At 35.0% G+C, this 20,100-nt stretch overlaps 1 protein-coding gene across 2 annotated transcripts in view; it reads left to right on the forward strand.

Annotated features, from left to right (window-relative positions):
• The window catches only part of LOC124360327 (constitutive coactivator of peroxisome proliferator-activated receptor gamma-like), a 124,828-nt gene that overhangs the window by 4,972 nt on the left and 99,756 nt on the right, over positions 1-20,100 (forward strand). For both annotated transcript variants that reach the window (XM_046813855.1, XM_046813856.1), the window contains exons 3-5: positions 9,159-9,519; positions 17,225-17,497; positions 19,532-19,751. In XM_046813855.1, coding sequence (XP_046669811.1) covers positions 9,159-9,519; positions 17,225-17,497; positions 19,532-19,751 — 854 coding nt within the window. The remainder of the gene's footprint in view (positions 1-9,158; positions 9,520-17,224; positions 17,498-19,531; positions 19,752-20,100) is intronic.

The following is a 20,100-nucleotide window of genomic DNA, read 5'->3' on the forward strand; positions in this document are numbered from 1 at the left end:
AATACAAAATTTTATCTTTAAAAGTACAAAATCGAGTCTTCTGTTTTTTTGGCTTGCAAATCTGTTAATGACTTTTTCGGGGCATACTTCGATGTCCCTGTGCACGTTTAGCAGAGCGAGTCCAGTCAACCTATCCTCTGCCATCCTTGTTTCTGATCCATGACTTCAATTTTCTCAGAGTTGAAAAAGATCGTTCTGCCGTTGCTGTTGGAAAAAACAATAAGTTCTAACAGATTGGCAAAAAAGGTCAAATGTTTCATACCAATGAAAAAAATACTTTTTACTAACAACCACACGATTTAAGAAAATACTATTAGTTTTACTGGTTTTAGAAATTATCTGCTAATAAATAATTTTTGAAAAAATAGTATAAACAAAATTACTTACCTATTGAAATTGGAAGAGTAAGCAGAATTTGTACCAAAGCCCTTAGAAGAGGGTAGCTGTTTTCATTTAATGCTTCAAAACATTTCATTGCTTTAGTTATAGTCTTAAATTCATTATAATTAGGAATGTTCTTGAGGGAGCATACTTCGTTCATAAGTTTCAGTAGCATCGTGTTTTTGTTCAATGACACTAAACTGCAATACTTCATACATAATGGGCTCAAAACTAGATTTCATATCCACTATTTTGTCCAAGTTTGTCGGAACGGTTAGGTTCAGCATATTAACACTCCCAGTGAATCGCTTGAAAATCTATCTGTCATATCTGCAATAATGTTATCCAGGATTGTTATGTATGCGGAATTTTTTCCAATGTTGTATTGTACATTCCCGACTGTCACTGGACGTTGAGGGGTAGTTTGGTCTATTTACTTGCTGTCCCACAATTCTTGGAATACGAACTTCTATGCCCATAGACTCCATAGTCTTTTCAGCAGTATTGAAAATCAGAGAAAAGAATTGATCAGGATTTTGCCTTTTATTCTGAAGTACTTTTATTGTGTGCATTACTTTGTCTCTTGCTGAACACAAGTCTATGGTTTCTGACTGAAGATATTTACTAAGAACACAGGTTGCATCCGGTTATATCACTAAGACAATGCATAGTTATTATAAACTCGCAAGTGGAGATAGAGCACAATAAGCAATTTGCTTTGCTTGCTGTTGAGCTATCATTTCCACTTTGAGACAATTTTAAGTGCCTCGGCTATTTTTGTTAGGTCTTCTGTAACTCAAAAATTGATTCATGCCGTTCTACCCAACGGGTCTCACAATATCCTCTCATTTGATGTCCCAGTACTTTTTTTCAAAATAGAGTTCCGTTTGGCCGAGGAGGTGAAAAATCTAGAAATCTCTTTTACAGTGCCTACTGCATTTCTCACGCTTTGGACTTTATTGCACTTTGAAATAGCCAAATTCAATGCATGATTACTGCAGCCACATAAGGTGCTGTTTATGGCAATTTTTTTTAATTTCTGTCACTGCTTCCTCGCATGTCAGACATATTGACAGAGCATCCATCACAACCGATCCCTACACAGTTATTCATGTTCAAACCAAGCTGTTGCATGAATTTCAGCACAGACTGTCCTAAAACCTCCCCCGTGATAACAGGTTCAACTTCTTGATCAGAATAGTTCGTACCCGTACCGTGGAGATCAACAAAACCTACAAAGTCTTCTCTTATAGCATTGTTATACAGGTAACGTAAACTAAGGCTTAGCTGAGAAGTATGAGACGCATCTGTTGATTCGTCAAATATTATGCTATAATATTTAGCTTCTGATACTCGTTGAGTTATCACTTCCAAAATTTCATCAGAACAACATTTTATAAGGCAGTTAGCTGTTGTCTTGCTGATGTAAGTGGCGTTTGCTCCTGCAGACTTTCAAATGATCTTCAAGCTGAACATCCCCCGCTATCTATTCTAAAATCGCAAAAGTGCCCTGAAATTTGCCGTCATTTTGTACTGGATCATCTCCAACTTCAATCAAACTGCCATCATCCCTATGACCTCTAAGGGGTATGTTCTGCCTACCATGCAACAAAATAGTTTTAATTATTGGCACAAGCCTTGCACGATTCTGCATGGTTTGGGCCTTCCTATTTTCGTTTAACAAATTAAGAATTTCTCCCTCAGGGTTTTCAAAAACAGATATAAAAATGTTTGGCGTCAATTTCAGCATCTTTGTGATATTGTGTCGCTGCGTGACTTTCTAAATCTCCGTCCTTGCCTGAGAGTTTAGCATATTTCTGTAGAGGTTCAGTAACTAATTTCTTTAAAGAAACTGTATGCTGTCCTCCAACTAACTTTTGATGGCATAGTACTGCACAAAATTTACAAAATAAGCCCTTGCTTAGCTTCTGAAAAAACTAACCATGGATACTTTTCAAAATGGCCAATATTAGCTTTTCTTTGTTCTTTCCCGTCCTCGTTTTACATGAGAGGATGTAGGAAACTTAAAGTCCTTTTTAGGCTTCCAATGATTAGTAAAAATACTATACTTAGTATGGTCACTCATCTTAGAGATGTTGTTAATGTGAGACCCGATGTCGAAAGAGCACATGTTTTCGGAGATACTAACTTGTGAATTGGAGGATAATGGCGCCGATTGTGGTGGCAGCGGCACGTCTGTAACCTCATGCTGGGTGGAAACCTCAACATTTGAAGAAGGAACTTCACTGTCTAACTTTGGTCTTTTAACAAGATAACGATCCATATTGCACAAAAATCTGTTAACACTCAAAAAGCTATTAAACACAAGCGAACGGGTACTTCACGATATTCACGAACGTACGCACTGAATCAACTGAGTGGCCGTAGTAGGCGGTGTGGTGTAGGCCTATCGTTGGGGGCGGGCGGACTAGGACGACTCATGCGCACGCACCGCTCCCCCACCCCTTCCGGTGATCATACGCACTGTTTACCCACCTCCCCTCTACTCATACACGAATTAAATCTACAATCTTAAGTAACAAAATGTATGTTTGAAACACCGACAGTACCAATTACGAATAGTGTGGCCGATGAAAAGCACCCTTTACTAACGAACAATATAGTATTACTTTAAGCTTAAATCTTTTATAAACAAACAAAAATTTGAATTTGTGACTACCGAGGGGGGGGGCGCGCGCCCCTCGCGCCCCCCCTCTGGATCCGCCCTTGCTGGTACAGCATTTGATAAATTACATAATGAATAATCTATGAGAACATATGTGATAATACACTAAAATCTGTCAATTAAAACACTAAATCGGTGGCAAACTAAAGATATTGCAGAAAAGTATGAAACCTGTTATAATAATGATTCAACCTGCAAAGGCGCGTTTTCCACTGAGGCAACAATATGCTCATGTAGCATACTACAAGTGTCGTTCTGTTGCTATATGTGTACCCGTGCGTCTTCATACTTTGTTGCAAGTAGTTTGTTGCCCAATAAATATGTCGCCAGTTGTCACTTGCTACTTGTCGCCGTTACTTGTAGCAAGGCCCAGAACATTTCAAGTCGTGCCAACATTTTTTCTGTCAGTAGTGTGCGTCATGTCTTCAGAAGCAGTGATAGCTGCTGCTTATTTGATCCTCGCAAATGGCAGAAGAAGAAGTAGGAAGAAGCCTAGGTGGTGGATCAGAGATTTATTTGTTAAAAGCGGTGACAATCGCAAGGAATTTTTTGAAAAACTCCTTTCAAATGACGGTAGTTTGTTTAAAAATTTCACACGTATGAATAGGCAGGAATTTTGACTACTTAATCGAAAAGGTCACTCCTTTGGTGAAAAAAGCAGACACCAACTGTCGGGATGCGATACCGGTTCAAGTGCGAGTATTGTTGACTTTACGGTACCTAGCTACTGGTGATAGTTATGCATCTCTTATGTATCTCTTCAGAATTTCAATCCCAAGTATTTGTCGCATAATACCTGAAGTATGTCAAGCGTTTATTAACGTTCTGCAAGATTTTATAAAGGTAAGTTCCAGAAAAGTTATCCTATACTCTAGATAATTATACATTATCTACACTCTAAAGTTTGGTAGGATGGAAGTATAACAAGCCTGATTTCAACGAAAAGCACTTGAGTTAAAACAGTTTGAATTTTTTCAAGCAAAGATCGGTTACCAGCTAATTGAAACAAAATGATAATGACGGTGGGAGCTAGATTCATAGTCGTATCTTCCAGCACTTTTGCATACTCTATAAATAAATATACGTTAAGTATCGAAACGTCAAAATCAATATGGTATTTTGAAAATATGCCTAAGCAAAGACTATGGTTATAAAATCAATATGGTATTTTGAAAATATGCCTAAGCAAAGACTATGGTTATAAAATAAGCTTCCTTGATAATATAAATTCAATGAAACATTTAAAACTATATATAACTTATATATTAATAGAATTGAAGAAGGTTAGTAAATATAATAACGTTGCATTTAATTTTTTTGATTTATTGAAGGAAATATTTTAGAACATTTTAAATCACAATATACATATGAATAGTAACATAGTAATTTTGTTATGCATTCATTAAAGTTCAAAAAAATTTTTGAAATTTGAAAAATCAGAATCATGCTCGACGACGTCATTGTCAACTATGGATGATTGAAGAGATGGAGAGTCGAGATACACAACTAGTTTGCACTGGAAGAGGTAGTAGCTAGATTCCAATCTTGTGAAGTGGGTGGTTTTTTCATCATATTTTCCCCATAGCTGCTTCAAACAGTATGTTGTTGATTAAATGCTTAACAATGGTCCTTGCTCTAGGCTGAAGAGCACGCAGTTCATTCCCAACGTGTTCACCATAAGTTGTGCATTCATCCTTCTTCATTGCTTGTTGCAATGCAATATACGCTTTCTTCTTCACGTTTGCTGTATGGTGATGTTGGTTTACCACCTTTTGGCTCTCTTTTTGGGTGAAAGAAAGCGCTTAACACTGACACCTTCATTGCCTCCTTCAGTTGGTAGGATAGTATTCTGAGTATCAGATGTACTCATTTCAGAGGCTCCATTGTCTTCTTCCTTAAAAGGTAAGAAAAGCGAACTAGAACTCACATGCTTCAAATGAAATGTTTTTGGTTTTTATGTTACAGATGCCACAAAATCAAGATGAGTGGAAGGTAATAGCTAATGATTTTGAGATAACCTGGAACTATCCAAACTGTATCGGAGCCGTCGATGGGAAGCACATAGTGATTCAGAGCCCAGTGAAGAGTGGTAGCTTGTTTTTCAATTATAAGGGTCATTCAGCATTGTTTTGATGGGGATTGCAGATGCCAACTATTGTTTTTTGTACGCAAATATTGGTTGTCAAGGGAGGATTTCAGACGGAGGAGTAATTTCGACAAACTTCCATTTTACCAAAAACTGCAAAAAAATGAACTCTCATTACCGACTGGAACAACCTCTTCCAAGAAGTGATGTGTTATCTCCTTATGTTTTAGTGGCAGATGATGCGTTTCCCCTTACAGTTACACATTATGAAACCTTATTCAGGACATCAGGAAAAAGGTTCTATAAAAAGAATATACAATTACAGACAAGCACGTGCAAGAAGAGTGATTGAAAACACTTTTGGATTGTTAGCATCAGTGTTTCGTGTTTTTCGAAAACCTTTAATGCTAAACGTTAAAAATGCAGTGACTGTAACAATCTGCGTGTATATATCTACACAACTTTTTAAGGAAAAGCACTAGATCAAGACCTCTTTATGCACCTTATGGAACCTTAGACATTGATACACAGGATGGAAGTGTTATTTCAGGATCATGGAGGGCTGTAGTTTCAAGATGACACGGGCATGGTGAATTTACAACGCAAACCACGGAAGTCAAATGAGGAAGCTAAAGCCGTTAGAGATGAAATTCGCAAAATACTTCATGTCACAAGAAGGAAAGATATCTTGGCAAGAATAATTACTGAGACTAAACACAAACTTTTAACTACTGTACTGTCATTCATATACTGTTTACAAGCTTTTCAGTTTTTTCATTAGTCTGTTGTTTTATTATACTTTTTTATCTGTTTAGAATAAAACCCAAGTTACTACATATTAAAATTTTCTAAAACTCAATAATTACCCAAACAGCCGCCATTTTGGTTTTTTCGTGTATCTATTTTTAATTTGAGAAAGCCCTATTGTAGTGAGTTGAAATTTTGCATAAAACTCTATAACGTGAATGCCCACATAGAGTAAAAATATCAATTTTTTATAACTTTTATTTTCAAAATGGCGGCTTCTTGAAATCTTTAAGTTTAAATATCTCAAAAACATCATATGTTAAAAAAGTAACAGTTATTACGTTTTAGTTAGACAACTTAATAAAAAAATCCAATGATACAAAGTTTAAGAAAATCAGTCAAGAAATAAGTGAAATAATTAGATTTAATATGGCCAAGTACAACACAACGACACAAGTTATTTTGAGATAGCGCCACTTGTGAGCCACAACAATGGGCTGTTTTAAGTTTTTAGCTGATCTAATCAGCTGATTATAACATGCCATTGTTGAAACTGTGGAGCTATTGTTTTGATGCGTCCAAATAGATTATTATGAATTATTAAGATAATACAATTTTATTATATATAAACATTATTATGTAACAAATAATTAGTTGATGATATCAGGAGCATAGTGACGTAAATTCAATCAAAGTTTATAGAAATTAAATGTCACATAATGTATAAAAAAATAACAAGGTATAAAAAATTAGGTTTAAATATTTAAAGGTGGAATATGAACTTTATTGTTGTGAACAATACCCAAATAATTTAAAAAATATATACTTGTTAAATCACTGTTGACCTACAAATGTACGTGTATATAAAGACACTCTGTTCCTAATCCTAAATTTAATTAACTTACCTCAGAGTTCTCTGCTGTTGAAAATGTTTCTCTTGGGATGTCAACATCTAACAAAAATGTCAGGAGATTGTAAGCAAAACCATTTCTCTTTTTTCGGAGATGAGCCACTCTTTCGGTTTTAGTGATTCTTTTATGTTCCCGATGAAAAGCAGATCTCAAATTTTTTATTTTCTTTTTTAAATCAGTAACTGAACAGTCGTACTTGATAGCTAGTTCTTTTAATTTGTCACATTTTATATTTCTATCTTTATAAAACGCACTTCTGTTGTCCCATAGCTCTGGTGTATTATGGTAGTCTTCCAATAAATAATGTAGTTTTTTGATTACTCCACTCCATGTCGCCCGTCTACTGCCGCACTCATCCACCTCTGCTGCCTGGATAATGGCAACAGCGTGCGACACACTGTATTTTTGTAGCACAGTGTGGCATTCGTCTACCGACACGTCGCAACAAGTAGTATGCGTCAGTGCCGCATGCTACATGTCGCAGCGTGTTGCCTGACTTGAAATACAACCGTGCTACATGCGACAGTGCCCGCATGCCACATGTCGCCTACAAGTTGCCTCAGTGGAAACGCGCCTCAAGATTACAAATAAAACCCCAAAATGTATATGAGATTTATCAAAGTGAGATCAACACAAGAAGATTCAAATAGAATAAAACTCTTAGCAAAATATTTAAGACTATCTAGAAATCGCCTTGTGTATGTATATATATATATATATATATATATATATATATATATATATATATAGTTCAGCTGCTAAAACCCTGTCTTCTTGGAGTTCTGAACCACTGATCTGCATCATTATTTGGTTTTAAAAATTTTGTTTTGAGGATACTCATAACATTAGCTGTGAAAAATTGTATATATATTTAGAGGCTGCTCTTCCTTACGTCCACAGGCAGGTTATTTCCCGTAGTTAATATTTCTTCCATTGATTACCCATGTAAATGTTGGTTTAAACAAATGAACCTTATAGGATGTCCAAGATATTTTTGAAAAATGGTTTTAAACTTATTGTGCTCCATAAGCACTTTAAAACTTTCTTGGATTGTATTTATTTAGTACATATGTAGTAGATTGTTTTCAAATTTGTATTAAGACTGCATTTGTATGATTTTAAGGCTTATTGTTGTACAGAAAACACTTCTGGTCCCGGAGCACCATCCCCTTGAATTAAAGTAGGCGGAATAACTATCCTCAGTTATCATTTATTCATTAGAATTTCAATATGTCAATTCGATTAAAATCCAAAATCTCAAGATAGCCAGTTCTTGAAGACATAATTTTGATCCTTGTAGTCCTCCTTGTTGGCTCCAAAGGTGCTATCATAAAATGGTTTAATTAGAGTTTTACCCTTTGGCTCCTAAGCCACTCAAACATTATCATTGTTTAAAATTTATCCCACATACTATTCATGCAATTTTCATTCAAATCATTTGTGCAGAAATAATTTTTGGTTCTTGAACAATAAAAACTACTGCCCTTAATCAACAACACTTATTCTATAGGATTGCCCTACTAATTTTATTAAATTCTTGAATTCTTAGAATGTTCAGGATTGTTATGTAGACAAGATTTTGGCCCTTGGTTTCTTCCCATTTTCATGATATTATAAGCTATTCATAATGTATTGTATGTTAAAATATTTTCTATAAAACTGTTTTAATTTGTTAGCAACAAACACATGGTGTTCGTTATAAGTTAGTTATAAGGGCGTAGCCAGCGAGGGGGTCCCAGAGGCCTGGAAAGCCCTCAAACTTAAAATTTGTTCAAATACTTTGTTAGTAAACGACTATTACTATTTAAATAATTCAGTATTACTGACGTATAGGCTACTGCTTAAATATTGTTCTCTACATATAAACGGATCAAGAAGGAACAAAAATGGGGCCTTACTTTCTGTCCACCACAGGAAAATATCAGTTGTCTTGACTCCCCAAACCTTTTTCTGGCTACGTTCTTGGTTAGTTGAGCAGAAAAAGGTCTTGGTTCTAAGGTTCAGCCTCTTTCAGTTAAATTGATCTCAAATTGTACAGTTTGCAAAAGCCGCACACGGTTGCTGACAATATCAATAACGGTAAGCACTACAAAATAACGTAATGAAATTGTAATGATATATACCACATCATAACACACTTTATACTAAGACTAGGAGTAAATTAGAGGTAGACTAAACAACACATTATTACAAAGAATATATTGTGATTTTCAACTGGTGACCGTTCGTCCTTGAACACTACTCTAGGAAGGTTGTGATAGCAGGGTGTGTGTGTGAAAACTATCATGTATATATATATATATATATATATATATATATATATATATATTTCTTTTTTTTGTTATAGAGAACGTTCTTCAAATGAAGAAGTTGTCATTGTTGTTGATGGATATAATTTTCTCTGTCGTCTCTATGGTGATCTTGAATGGATTGGAGGGGGTCAGTTGAGACAATTTGGAGAAAAGTCCAAGAAATTTGTTCAAGCTTTTAAAAATGAAGGAATTACTCTAATCTTCTATTTTGGTGGAACAGAATCTAACCATAAATTGCAGACTTGGAGAGACAGAAAGTATAGATCTTTGAATGATGTATATAATTTGTTCAATGAATTAAACCAAGGCACTCCAGCCAAGGACATGCCAAAAACTTGCTTACACCTACCACCTGGCTTGAGATCACTTGAGATCTTTGAGACATATGGATGTCAGGTAAGCTAAGAAAGTTTGTTAACTCAGATTACGTAAAATTAACATTATCATTTTATTGCCAGTATTTTACCATTTTTCATGATAGATTTTATTGTGACGGCATATATGAGGGAGGGCTCAGGGATTCAAGCCCACCCTCTAGATATTGTACCCACTAGTTTGTTGCTTAACCATTCAGATTACTAAGAGCTTCTTCTCTTACTTCTATTCTGGCTGATATGAGCAGTACAGTCTACCGTAAATATAATAGTTCAAAATTGTGTCTAAATATGTTAAATATTGGTGTTAACACACCACCCAAAACTCCCCTTCTGCTAGGCTTTTTGTGGTATATTAAATTATTGTTAAAGCAAGACTATCTGTAGAACAATTCAATTGCTGTTGGTGCAAGTCTTTTTAAATCAATATTTTATAATAAAATATTACTCCAAATAAATATAAAAGCAAGCCAACTGAAAGATAATGAAAGCAGTATGCTATCTCATCAACCAATAAAGTTATGTATATTTATTAATAAAAATTGAACTTGCAGATTATTAAAGATGAATAATACATTTATTGAAAATAGAAAGATACGGCTTTTACAAAAATCAATCACAAACAAAAGTAGCCAAAATATTGTATTTTACAACAAATGTTTAATATAGTTTTAATATAAACATATGTTGTTTACAGGCTAAATTAAATATACAGAGCTAAAATTTCTGTTTTCAATTTGACATCAAACCAGAGCGCTGGATTAATTTATTCAACTAGATATACTAGTAACGGCCATGAACATGCTTGGATATCTTGTGGAATTTCTTTGGATATCTACGACACACCATCGAGAGTGCATTGAAATCTTTCTTAAAATCAAATAAATTTTAGCCATAACTACATATTAATGACAATATAAACCTATAATATATATATATATATATATATATATATATATATACATAATATTATGTAATAATAAATATATATATATATATATATATATTATAGGTTTATATTGTCATTGATATGTAGTTATGGCTAAACTTTTCAAAGATTTCAATGCACTCTCGATGGTGTGTTGTATATTCCTAAGCTCTATGTAACAGATCTTAATTGTTTGTTATTATTAATTATTTTACTTAATTCATAATAATTAATAAATAATTTTATTAATTACAATATTATTAATTATTTGTTATGTAATATGACAATCTTATGCGTCATGTTTCTGAGGAATATCCTTCTTTGTTTCAAGTCTATATAGTTTGATAATGAGCAATATTGTCATAAGCAGTATGCTATGTTAGATATATGTTTATTTTTTATAGCTCTGTAATAATTGAGCATGTTATAAATGTCATTTATATGTAATATATTGAAGTCTTTTATTTGTCTAGGCTTATGTAGTATAGAGGTGTATCTTTCTTTGAGATGCATCTCATGAATATTAAGTCCTCGTATGGTACATTAGGTGACCCTTGTTACATAATATCATATACATGTAGTACAATGTTATCATTTTGTGTGGTTTCCCCTGGCCTTTAATCAATACCAAGTGCCTTTAGTAATTGTGTAATTATAGAATTCATATAGAAATATGTTCCTCTGTCATGGTTTATTATTTTGGGAAATCCAAATGTTCAGAATAGATTTAATAATTTATGCGCTACAGTATCACATCTGTATTCCTACAAGGCTTTGCAAATCCCATTCTAGTACAGGCATCAGTTGCAACCAGTATATATTTGTAACCATTACTTTGTATATTAATACCTACAAAGTCTATGGTTATCCTGTCAAATGGCTTTATGGAGGGTAAAATGGGTTTTAGTAAGCGATAAGTTTTACTCCTTTTGGGCCTACATAGTTGACATTCTTCACAAGTTTTTGTATATTGGAGTATACCATGGTACATATTTGGCCAGTGATATCATAATTTTATTTTTGAAGCTGTTTTGTAATGAGATAAGTGTCCTCCTGTGTATGGGTTGTCGTGGAATAATTTCAAGATTTCTTGCATTTGTGTTGGAGGTATAGCCATTAAGTTTCTAATTTCTTGCCTGTTGAAAGTTTAAAAATACAATAGTCCGTCTATTTCTTTTTAACGTCGTGAAGCTCTTCTGATTTTCTTATTGACTGCATCAGGTGAAATCATTGCAAGGTGTATTTATTTCAAATAACTGTCTTGAGCTTGTAGTATGGGTAGGTCGGTTTGTATTAAGGTATTGATAATTAACCATACATCCGTGAATTCTTCATCTAAGGGTTTTTTGGTTAAAGCATCAGTTAACACATTTGTTGTGCCGCGTCTATGTTTTACTACAATGTCATAGTCTGTTAATCATAGTGCTAATCTGTTTAGTCTAGTAGAAGTGTGTTTAAAATTTGTATAAAATTGTAACACAGCACAGTCGACTGTAGTTTGTCTACCAAGCGTGAATTCTCTGAAGTAGTTTACAGCGTAGGTTAATGCTAGCATTTCACGTTTAGCATTGCTGTAACTCATTTGGGTATTTGAATATTTTTTGACATGTAATAAATTGGGTACCTAAATGTCATTGTTTTCTTCATCTAATTGTACTAAAGCTGTTCCGCATCCAATCAAACTGCTATTGGCATATATCTGTGTTTCTCTGTTATCCTTCCACTGTGAAAGTAATGGTGGGTTTGTCAAAATTAATTTTATTTTTATAAAGGCCTGTTCACATTGGTCCGTCCATTTAAATACTATGAATCCTATTTTTGTTTGAATCTTTTATTATTTCAGTAAGTGGTTGTGTTATAAAAAAAAAAAAATCATTTTTTGGGATAAATCTAGTGAAGAATACTGAACATCCTAGATATTGTCTCATTTGCATAACACAAATTGGTCTTTTAAATTCAATGATAGCTTCTACTGATTGTTTTTGGGGTAAATGCCTTCTTCGGATACTTCATGTCCTAGAATGTTGATGCTTTTGTAGAGAAATTTGCACTTTTTCGTATTTAGTTTCAAATTAACTTTTTCTAGTTCCTCTAATATAGGTTGTAAATTTTGTAAGTCACTTTTAAATGAATTACAGTAACAAATTAGGTCATCTACGTAGCATTTTTTTTCCCTTGGGGCGGCCTACTGCCATGCACTTAAGCCTCAAGGGCTTTTTGCGCACCCCGGAAACACACCATGAGGCCCAACAGTCTACAACTTCAGCAGTTCCACAAACCGCCGAAAACAACCTATCAAGTCCTCCTGGGAAAATTCATCACCCCTGTCCAAACTACCAATAGCTATTGCAGGGCAATCAAAGAGCAGGTGCTCAGCAGTCTCCTCCTGCTCATTACACCTTCTACAGAGCGGATCCTCCTGAAGGATGCCCGCCTCTGTGAAGATGCTTCCTCAGGTGACCATGCCCCGTAATGAGACCAATAACCTTGGAAGACATTGATCTGTTTAATGAGATAAGGTCCAAAGCCACCCTGGAGGAAGGTGACTTAATACCATTCTACTCATTCTCAAACCCGGATGCAACCTCCACCTTCTCTCATGCTCCGCACGAATCCATTTCAAGACAACCCTAGAGGATTCACACCTTGGAACACCGCAGAACGGTTGAGGGCCCGTCATAATTGTCGCTGAGCCCTGGTTCCCCAGGGCATCAGCTCTTTCGTTCCCAAGAATCTCCTCATGACCAGGAACCCAACAAGCGGTTACATTGTTGATTCTGGCAAGGGAGGAAACGGCCTGATAGCAATCCCAGTTTGGATTTTATCACGCAAGAATCCAGCGCCATCAGTGCTGCCTGATTGTCTGTGAAAATCGTCTTGCTCCTATATCACAGACGAAGATTCTCACGAGCACATTCCATGATAGCTGCGACCTCCGCTTGAAAGACTGTCGGATACGGACCCATAGGGACCACCAGCTCCCTACATGGTCTCACTCCCAGAATTCCAGTGCCTGTGCCGCTTTTTGTTTTGGAGCCGTCTGTGAACCATTTGTGCTCCACTGGTGGAAGAGGTTTCCTTCCCTCTGACCAATCATCCCTAGAGGGTAAAATAATCCTAAAGGGTTTGTCAAAGGAAAACTTTTGTGGCATTTGGTCAGAGATCATGTGCAGAACATTCTCCTGTATCAGGGTGCTAATTCTGCCCGACCAGAGTCCCATCTGCTGAAGACAGTAGGCACTCCTCCTGGCCATAGCCCGAATGACAATGTCCAGGGGGGCGACGTTAAGACAACAGTCCAGAGCCGCACCTGTCGCACTAGGAAAAGCCCCAGTGATAGCAAGGCAGGCCATCCTTTAGATACACGCCAGACGAGCTACCACTGTCTTGGCCTCCGTTTTTGGCCACCAGACAACAACTCCGTACATTAGTGCAGGTCTGACCACAGAAATATAAAGCCAGCACAAGAGCCTCGGCTTCAGTCCCCAGGGCCCACCTATTACACGTCTGCATTGCATTAGAGACCACTTCCCACTGGCAATGACCCTTTCTAGATGAGATCCCCAATTTAGAACCCTATCTAGGATCACGCCCAGGTACTTGACCTCAGACTTCAGCTCAACGGGAGAGCCTTTGAATAGAAAGGGACCAATGCCCTCCATCTGTGACAGTGAGGCCAACCTCATCGCACCAATTTCCCACCATGTTCAGAGCAGCATTGGTCAGTTCCGTGATTGTTGTGTTGGAACTTGCCACTCACAAGAATCACAATATCATCTGCGTACCCTTATGCAAAGACACCGCTGCTATTCAAAGAATTTAGCAGGTCATCCACAACCAGGTTCCATAGAAGAGGAGAGAGGACGCCGCCCTGCGGACAGCCCCTCATAGTCTTCGCACTAACACTTGCTCCCATCAGGGTTGTGACGACAACCCTGTCCGTGAGCAAGGCCCTTATCCAGTCACACACCTGACCATCAACACCACGTCTTGAGACCGCATTGATAATCGCCTGATTGGCTGTAATGTCAAAGGCTCCTTCAATGTCTAGAAAGACACCTATGGCTACCTCTTTTGCCGCCAGCGTTTTCTCAATCCTGCATACCAATTGATGCAGGTCCGAGTCGCATGACCTTCCTGGAGTGTAGGCATGCTGGTTAGGATGTAGAGGTCGCTCCAAAACAAATCTGGCAACCATTTTCTCATGGTTTTAAGAAGGAAGTAGGACAGGCATATCGGCCTGAAAGACTTCGGCCGATCCATGCCCGCCCTCCCCTGCTTCGGTATGAACACTACTCTGGACACTCCAGGATAGTGGGATGTACCTGAGAGCCACGGAGGCTGTGAACAGTCTGCACAGCTGGGGAAGGAGAATATCCAACCCCCGCTGCAAGCAAACGTAGCATATTACTTTATTATAAATGTGACAGTTTAATATTGTGTTCAAAGCTTTATTAAATAATTGATTGATGTAAAAGTCCCATCAGATGTCTGCAGAACTGTAGAAGTCTATTGGGTGTTTTTATGGTTAGGATATGCCTATCTTTGTGACTGAATAGTTGGGGTTTTTGGGCTGTTTAGGTCAGGTGTCATATAAAATATGACTAGAAGGATTACATTACCAATTTGTATGGCGATTTCCTGATGCTGGAAGGTTCCTGGAAGGGTGGTTTAGTTCCATTTTTCTCCCCGTGGGGTTTGTTATGCTAGGGGTTGGGTTTTGTTTGAAATAGATGTAGGTTTTATATTTTGTGTATAGGCTTTTGTAAACTTGTCCGTTCAATAGTTTGGGTCTTCTTTAAGGGTGGGAATTCTTGATTGTAGTCTGTTATTTTAAATGGTGTTCCTGAAGTTTTATTTTCAGAGGTTGGTGGTGGTAATTTGGGGTGGGTTGGTTTAAATGTCCTTTTTAATAAGACTAGTTGTTCTGTAAATTTTAAGTTGTCCTGTAGAGCACTTATGGTGTCGTTTTAAGTCCTATAACACGTTCACATATTTCTGACTTTAGTCCCTGTATCATGAAATATATGATTTGTTTGTCCTGTATGGTAGGATCATATTTCTGGCATATAGTCAAAATGTCTAAGATATAGCTTAGAATTGGCTTGTTTTCTCCCTATATTTTATGTTCTAATTTCATTAATTAATTGTAGGCTTTGGGTTTGTGCTAGTGGATTAAAGGCCTCTGTAAGATGATTTGCAAATTGATCCCATTGTATTGCTTCCCCTTATTGTTTCTGCTTATAATGTTTGAACTAAGTTAGTGCTGTGCCTGATAAATGTGCTGGGAATAAATTTACTTTAGTGTTGTCTGTCTGTTAGAGGTTGCTGCTACTAGGAATCTATCTAGAAAATCTTGTGGGTTTTCACTTTGGAGGCCAGTGTAAGTTCCAGCTGGTATTAATGGTATGTTTTCCCCCATGGTTGCTGTGTTCGTTCTATCAGGTAGTGTGACTGGTTCGTAATACTGATCTAAGGGTGGGGTTGTTTGTGTGTTAGTTTCTGTCTCAGGGTTTTGTACTGTCATATAAATTTGTTCGTCACTCTTGAAAGTCTTCTATTGTTGCTAGATCCTTATAGTTTTCCCTTTCTTGTTCATCGCTAAGTTGAGTTTTTGTGTAGTTCAATTTTTGAAGAGAATTTTTATATTAGGGTGACTTAAGCTTATATGTGTTAAGTTCTTGAGTGCAGTTAATGTAGGTCTAAGCTCTGCTACTGTGTCTGTGTCTCGATGGTATTCCATTTTTATTCAATATCTATATTAAATCTGTATTATATCTGTCCTGTAAGTGTCTAGATGTATTAATCTTCGGTTAGTATGGTTTCCATTTATTGCTACATTCCCTCGACAATTTGTTTTTGCTGTAACTTTAACTACTGGTTTGAAATGGTTTTTTTTAGTTAGTTAGAGCTTTAATTTAATTTTAGGTAAATGATTGGTTTGTCACTGAAGTAGCCCATTAGAGATTAGTTGTATATATATAATATTTTTTATTTAAATACCCTGTTATGCCTTACAGCTATTGTATGGAAAATCCAAAAACTTTTGTGCCTCTACCATGTGTTTTCTTTTTGTGTGTTTTTTTTTCACAGTTCTTAGAAGTATAAAATGACATTGAAGGTGAATAATTGTTAAATAAGTATAATTGTTAAAGGAGAATAATTTCTGACTGATTGCAAACTAAACAAGTCTATAGAAACGTTATGTGTTTTCATATTATAACAATTTTTTCAGATGACGGCAACATGTGAAATCTACCTTTCTTCAGACTAAGTCTGTATCTTACCAATATGTTTCAAAATAAAATAAAAAAACTTAAAGACAGAATTGTAATAATAATAAATTTAATTTCTGTACTATAACATAACATAAATAAAGATAATTATTACAATTAAATCAAAACAGATGCCATTGTCAAATTAAAATTGACCTAGTGTAGATTTAAATATGTAAATGCAGAGAATACTTTTTAAACTACTGTTTACAAGGAGTTTACTCTGTAACAAAACTCATTGCCTATGTAATTGTTTTTGATCTTCAGTATTCTGATAATTTAGATTTCTAGATTTTCCCCAAAATTTCATCCCATTATGTACTCTTGAATGAAAGTGTGTAATGTTAAATCAATTGTATCTCTTAAAATTATCATTGTTAGCAGCATGTATTTAATACTTTCATATAATTTACATTATTTAAGCCTGTTTTCTCATTTTTGAATGTTACATTTATGAGCTACCTATGGTATAGTAAAAAATTACTTATTGTAATATTTTTTCCGTAACATACTGAATGTGGCAGGTTTATCAATCATTTGTGGGTCGTGATAAAGAGATAGTCGAATATGCCAGGACACATAATGTATTTGGTATATTAGCCCAAGATACAGACTATGTAATAATGGACACTGGGAATGCACTGTATTTTTCATTGAGGCATCTCGATTTGGAGAAAATGACAACTCGACAGTACAACCGCCAGGAACTGGCTCGTTTGTTGAATATACAGCTGTCCCAACTTCCTCTGTTGGCGACCCTCATCGGAAATGACATTTTGCCTTCACAAGATTTAAAGGTAATGATTTTGTTTTTCAGGTACCCAATTTTTGCTTATATTTTTCCATTCATATAATTTTAACTACAGTTATGATTCTTTAAATTACTTTTCATTTAATTTAATTTATTGCTGTGGATAACATAATATAAGTTCTATAACAATGTACAAAATGAAAATGACTAAACCCTTAGATAGTTGGAAAATTGTTACATTATAAAAATATGATATCACATGTACATATTTTCAGGGTATAACAAAAAAGTTGGGCTGGCTATATTATAAAATAAAAAATATTCTTTTCCAATGTTCACTTCTTTAGCAGCTATACACCATTTTTTATTTTTTATCAAAACAATGTTATTTGTTACAAAACTTACTATACAGAAATATGTCAGAAGGTAATATGCTAGAAAAAATATTTTAAATTAGTTTCAATATTTTCAAAATGGTGGCTATTTAATTTTTTTTTATAAAATATCTAATAATCCACTGTTTTGATCAAAAATGTATAAGAAAAAGTGTTTAAATAACCCTTTCTTTCCAAAGATACCTCGTTTGTAAAAATCTGTTAAGAAATAACTATTTTATGGAAGGTTATGAATTACACATATAAACTAAATGGTCCAAAATTGGACAGTATTTGAACAGCATTATTTTAATCAGCTGTTACTGTAATTAAAATGCAACACTGAAACTGACTATTGAACCTTTAACACCTAATAAATAAAAAATTAATATAATAAAATTAACACGTTTGTAAGATCAGTTTGCAACTAGTAGTGTTACGGAAAACTTACATTATGAAAAACCGCACCTTATTCAGTCTTCCCCCCTTCCTTGAGCAATTGTAAATTATTACATATTGTGTACAATAAGTCTGTGTATCAACTACATATTATTACCAGCACACATAGAAAAGTGGGAATCCTTATAAATGGCAGTCCGCTCAGGTAACGTCAGCTGAGACTACATCTGTGGGTCGGATGCAACAGGGGAGTTGCTCTAAAACTATGAAGTAGGAGAAATGTATCCACAGTTTCTTCTTACACTTCACGAGAGCTGTTTGCTCTACAAGGAGTAAGTCAGGCATTCTGTATTCATCAAGTGATTTTAATAAAATTTGGTTAAGAAACCAAAAACTTTCAAGTGAATGGTTCTTACCATCAAATGTAAATTCTTTGAAAGCTCATACTCACTATGTGTTTTGAAAGAATTATTAAAAAAACAGGCATATATAAAATAAAATGTGATGACTGCAATAAAAAATACATTGGACAGACAAAAAGAAAAATTCATACATGATGTAAAGAACATTACTCCCACATTAAATTCAACAGAAAAGAAAAATCGGCCGTCGCACACCACTGTATTAATACTGTACACACTACATCAAAAGAAAACCTAAAATTATTTAAACACATTAACACACCTAGATAATTAAATGCATGGGAATCCTATTTCATAAATAAAGAAAATACAGAAGATTTATTAAATTAAGAAGATGGACCAATACAAAATTCAATATTACTTTCATGAAGATTACAAAAATAACTTGCAAAATTTATGTAGTATAATTCCAGTGATGATTTTATTTTATTTTACACACTACACCACACAGGACAAATTAATATTAAAGTCACAAATGTTTAACTATTATTAAAAACAAATTTTCTTTTTGTATTTACTTTTGTGATGTGTCTAATGAAGATAGTTTTGCTATCAAAAGGTCTCACAAAAATAAAGTAGGTGTGTTCTCAATGTAGTGAATAAATTAATAATAGCCAATACAAGCTCCGTCTTCAACATTTCAACATGACCCTCTTATTTTATGGTTTCCAATTACAAGTGTATAATATTCACAATTAAAGAAATGCATTAGTTTAGAATCATTAGTTTTACAAAAGGTAAATAAACCTGACCGTTTTCCTGAAATATGATTTTGTTTGAATTTCACATACATGTTTAATTTTGCTATGTATAGGCTACACTGTTCTAGACCAATTTGTCTGTTTAAATATGTAAAGCACAAATAACACAGTTAATATTTTTCAGAAATTCCAACGTACCATCACAAGACAGTATGATTTATCCAAGAATATCAGCTTTACAAAATTGTTTCCGAGTGTAGCTAGATATGTTCACTACTTGCCACTACATCAGGACCAGCTGAGAAACAAGTTGCCAGAAATAGCCAGAACTGTCCTGGGATGTGCGTCTAGAGTATCCGAGATTACAGTGAGCTTACAACGCTATGAGACTACACCTAACAGAGGTACTTCATCACTTTGCTTGCTTACTTAAACAATAGTATTTAGTCGATATAAGTTCTAGGTTATCCACCTACATGCGATTATTACAAAAAGAGTTCATCTAATTTGAAAAAAAAAGATAAGGAGAGCACAAAAGAATACTAATTTTGTAGCTATTTCAGTTTATATGAGTTTATCTAAATAAGATTTGTTTAGATCCGATCCCCCCTTCTTCCCCACAAAAATTACACTTTATATCAAGAAATGAATACCATTCATTTTCAAATTTGAATGGTGGTTTTGAGTTTAAAAACCACTGATGCTGGAAGCTTTAACAATCAATTTACCTAAAAGTTACTGAACATATTTTTA

This window comes from Homalodisca vitripennis, chromosome 4, assembly GCF_021130785.1.
Source record: "Homalodisca vitripennis isolate AUS2020 chromosome 4, UT_GWSS_2.1, whole genome shotgun sequence".
Lineage (NCBI taxonomy): Eukaryota > Metazoa > Arthropoda > Insecta > Hemiptera > Cicadellidae > Homalodisca > Homalodisca vitripennis.